Here is a 4,636-nt window from a genome sequence, read left to right on the forward strand (position 1 = left end):
ATGGCTGGCCATTCCTGAGGCCACTGAGCCCGTGTGTGCCCCCTTAGGCCTCATGGAAGTCTCTGAGGGAGGGATTGCCTTCTCTCAGCATAGGTGACAAAGAAGGTCTAATAAGTGGCCTAGGGACTGGTCCGCGTGCAAGTGAAGGTAGGCGAGTGTGTATGTGAGCACGTGTGAGTGTGTGTGAGATTGTGGATGGGAAGGCCAGCATGTGAGTGCACAGTGTGTACCTGCGAGTGTGTGAGAGAGAGAGAATATGTTGATGGGTATAGGTGAGGGATTTGGGAGCAGGTGTGCGATTAAGTGAGAGATTGTGTAAGTGTGGGGCTTTGGTGGTGCAGAAAGAGGCCGTCAGTGTGAGGGAAATCACCAAGTGCGCCTCAAGTTCCACACCTTCTGTTGATCTCACACTCCCCCAGTGTTCCGGGGCACCACGGACAGCGGCACGATTCATCAAATGGGGCAGGACAGGAGGAGCCTCAGCCGGGTCTCTCCCCGCCCTCCATTCCAACCTGAGTCACTGCTCCCCCATCCTCCAAACACTGAGCTTTGCCAACTGTGTATAGGGAGGTTGGGGGTGGGTGGGGAGGTCAGCTGGCTCTTTGAAGTAAAAAATTGTGCATTTTAGGGTAAAGGCCAGAAACATCTGGTCGCATCTGGCCCCCAATTAAGCACATTAAGGAAGAAGCAACAGCAGCTGAACAGCCCAAGCCTATAAACGTCTAACTGCTCGTAACCCGTGGATGCGTCAGGCTCCCCACATATATAAAAGGTCCAACGATGTCCAAGAAGTAAACACCTTTGTCCACTGTGCCCTGCATTAGGCCGTCTACTTCCTCAGAGCCTCCCGTGCCCCAAAAAACACCATGACTTGTGGATCATACCGTACTGGCCCAGCCTTCAGCTGCTTCTCAGCCTGCGGCCCCGGCCCGGCCGCTGCTGCCTCACGGCCGCCCCCTACCGCGGCATCTCCTGCTACCGCGGCCTCACCGGGGGCTTCGGCAGCCGCAGCCTCTGCGGGGGCTTCCGCGCCGGCTCCTGCGGCCGCAGCTTCGGGTACCGCTCTGGCGGCGTGTGCGGCCCCAGCCCGCCCTGCATCACCACCGTGTCGGTCAACGAGAGGCTCCTCGCGCCCCTCAACCTGGAGATCGACCCCAACGCGCAGCGTGTGAAGCACGAGGAGAAGGAGCAGATCAAGTGTCTCAACAGCAGGTTCGCTGCCTTCATCGACAAGGTGGGTGTCCTGGATCACACCCTTCCTGAACCCTCCCTTCCTGGGCAGGCACTGAAGGGGTAGTCGGGGGGCAGGAGAGATCTGGTGCCCATGAAATAGATCCCAGTCTAATGGAGGAGATGGACACACATCCAGAAAGATCAGAGAGCTGAGTCTAGGTCAAGGGCTCCTGATGAGGCAATTGTTATTATATACAACCTCTGTCCAGACAGGCAGGGTCCCCATAGACAGACAAGGACAAGGTTTGGAACCGCATGTCAGAGGAAGAAGGCCATACATGCAAACAAGACACAAGAAATGCACATAAGATATAGGAAGAGGACCACAGGTCAGCCTTTGGGTGGGTGTCCTTGATCACACCTTTCCTGAACCCACCCATGCTCAAGTCAGACTGGGCACTGGTGCGGGAGTCAGAGGCAAAAAGACCTCTACTTGGCTCCTGACCACATGCCACCTAGGCTCAGCACTTCAGGATAACTCAGTTCACCTGAGCAGGGCCTGGTCTTTCCCAGCCCCTTGCTCTCACCCCTAACTTGGAAAATCCAAACATAGATCCCAATCCCGAAATCCAGAAGTTGCCTTGTCTTCCACAGCGCCCTCTGTGTAATCTCTGCTGAGCTCCTGGTTTGGGAGTTTACCTTAAAGCAATCAGCGCCCTCCCCCATCCCCCCATGCCCCAAGTAGGCTTTGGGGGCAGTGGGAGCCATCTGACCCGTCCTCCCACCCCAAATGGCAGGTGCGCTTCCTGGAGCAGCAGAACAGGCTGCTGGAGACCAAGTGGCAGTTCCACCGGAACCGCCAGCGCTGCGACAGCAACCTGGAGCCCCTGTTCCAGGGCTACGTGCAGACGCTGAGGAGGGAGGCCGAGCGCGTGGAGGCCGACAGCGGGAGGCTGGCCTCGGAGCTCAGCCATGTGCAGGAGGTGCTGGAGGGCTACAGGGAGAAGTGAGTGCGGTCAGGGATGATGTTGGGCACAGGGATGGACTTGAGTTAAAGCCTACCGGGTGAGACTGGAGAACACTTTCCGAGAAGGGCCAGTGGCCTCGCAGGGCAGGTGGGCGCTGTGCAGCAGGACCTTCACATCAGGCCGCCATCGATCAGATGCCTAAGCGTGGGGCCGTGATTCCCCAGGAGGTCTCTCTCTGCTCCTTCAGCCTTCACTTCTTGGAGCCTGACCACCCAGCAGCTGTGCCCTGCAGTCTGTGGGGAGGGGGATTCTGCAGTCTCCCAAGCCATCTCCTCCCGGCCTCTCAGGCTCCCACCTGTAGCACCTGGACGTGATATGAGTCCCAGTGTCGCTCAGGGCCGCCAGGTCCTGGGGCTGCTGGTGTCCCACCGTCTAGGGTGCGGAGTGCTGAGGGCCTCTGGGACTCATGGGCCCTCCCACAGCTGAGCTAGGATGGACCCAGAAGAGTGGAGGCTGCAGTGCCCCACGGGTGCTGCTGTCCACTCGTAGCGTGGGGCTGGTGCTGAGTCCTTATTCTCCAGACGGGACCTCAGAGCAGCTTTGGGAACAGGGCTGTGAGGTCCCAGAAGAGCAGCCCCCTGGACCCCTCAATTCAAAGTGGAGAGAGAATCTCAAACACATCCCAAATCCAACCACAGCGGACCCCAGCAGGGCTGCCGGGGGCGGGCTGCGTTGGCGGGTCCCTAACATTGCCTCCTTCACTGGTATGAAGTGGAGGGGCTTCTGGGGAGACCTGCCCTGCCATGACCTCCCTTTCTGCCCTCTTCTGCCTCAGGTACGAGGCGGAAGGCGCTCTGAGAGCGACAGTGGAGAATGAGTTTGTGGCTCTGAAGAAGGTGAGTAACGCGGGACCGGGAAGCAGAGCGCGAGGGATCCCGGATGACAGGCTCTTGCTGGGGAGACCCATGGTCTCACCTCAGTGCGGGGTGCAGTGACCTTGCCAAGCCAAGATGGGGAATTCCCAGAGATTAGGTCATGAAAGGCACATGTGGGGCTTTGAGAAGGGCAATAACCTTGGAATATCCACTAGCACCCTGCCCTGAAGCCGGGGGATGGCTGAGTTGACCTCTGGATGTCCTGTGCTGCCTCAGAGCTGGTGCTCTGTGGCTGGGGTCCCGTGGAGGCATGGCGGCTTCAGTCTCGCTGTTGAGGGACCGTGTCCGGTCCAGTGCTGCAGGAAGTCTGATTAAGAAGAGGGGCACAGTCTCAGGATCTCGGGGAGGATGGAGCAGAGCCAGGAGAGGCCAGCTGGAGTCTTGGAGGACTGCTGGGGGACAGGGAAGTGTCAAGGTGGCTGAGTGAGGGAGCCAGTCTGCCAGGCTTCCTGGTACAGGGCAGGGTAAGAAGGAGAGCTGGGAGGTAAGAGGTCTCAGGTGGGAGGAGTGAAAGGCTGGTGACCCATCTCCAAGGCACGAGGCGTTTGTTCTTAGACGGGGAGGAGGTTGTGAGGCGCCTCCGGGGAAGGGCAGAGGGTATTGGGTTGGCACGGGAATAGTAGCACTGGGAATCCTTTCCCCCTCACCTCCATGTAATGGGTGAAGAGAGAGAGGAATGTGGGGGTGGTGATCACCAGAGGTCCTCTGAACTCAAAGACTCCCCACCTTCCCAGGATGTGGACTGCGCCTACCTCTGCAAGTCAGACCTGGAGGCCAACTCAGAGGCCTTGATTCAGGAGACCGACTTCCTGCGGCGACTGTATGAGGAGGTGAGGGGTTGTGGTCCAGGCAGAAAACCAGCAGCTGGCCTGGAAGAGAGGGCGTTGGTCTGGGATCAGAGTGGGACAGGGATTTGGACAGGAGCTGCAGTCCGTGAGGCTGTCAGAGAGGGCAGGGGCTAGAGACCAAGGAGGGCTGAGAAGGTTGGGTACACACTGTGGTGGGGGAGGGGATGGTGGAAACCACACGCATCCTTCCCCCCCACCATCTGCAGGAGATCCGAGTTCTCCAAGCCCACATCTCAGACACCTCGGTCATCGTCACGATGGACCACAGCCGGGACCTGAACATGGACAGCACTGTGGCCGAGATCAAGGCGAACTATGATGACATCGTCGGCCGCAGTCGGGCCGAGGCTGAGAGCTGGTACCGCAGCAAGGTGAGTGTCTCAGGGCACCTGCCTCCTAGACATGATGGGAGGGATGGGTGGTATATAATAACAAGGCTTCTTTTGTCTGGGGATTCTGATTCCTAGAGGTGGTGAAAGAAGTGCAGACCCCTCTCAGGTTATAGTGGCAGGACACGGCTGCCACGTATGGTTGCACAGGCTGAGTACTGTACAATTTGCAAATCATCTGTGGTGTCCTGAGTGGATGGGATGTCCCATCCTGAGGTTCGTGAGCCTCTCTGCTTCCCTCCAGTGCGAGGAGATGAAGGCCACGGTGACCCGGCACGGGGAGGCCCCGCGCCGCACCAAGGAGGACATCAACGAGCTGAACC

General features: G+C 58.7%; 1 protein-coding gene across 1 annotated transcript in view; it reads left to right on the forward strand.

The window, feature by feature from the left end:
• Positions 1–865: 865 nt before the first annotated feature.
• The window catches only part of LOC103078920 (keratin, type II cuticular Hb6), a 6,560-nt gene continuing 2,789 nt past the window's right edge, over positions 866–4,636 (forward strand). Inside the window, 7 exon segments of the mRNA XM_007452344.1 lie at positions 866–924; positions 927–1,234; positions 1,971–2,179; positions 2,977–3,037; positions 3,811–3,906; positions 4,131–4,295; positions 4,558–4,635. Coding sequence (XP_007452406.1) covers positions 867–924; positions 927–1,234; positions 1,971–2,179; positions 2,977–3,037; positions 3,811–3,906; positions 4,131–4,295; positions 4,558–4,635 — 975 coding nt within the window. The 5' untranslated portion in view covers position 866.

Source organism: Lipotes vexillifer, unplaced genomic scaffold (assembly GCF_000442215.2).
Source record: "Lipotes vexillifer unplaced genomic scaffold, Lipotes_vexillifer_v1.1 scaffold422, whole genome shotgun sequence".
NCBI lineage: Eukaryota > Metazoa > Chordata > Mammalia > Artiodactyla > Lipotidae > Lipotes > Lipotes vexillifer.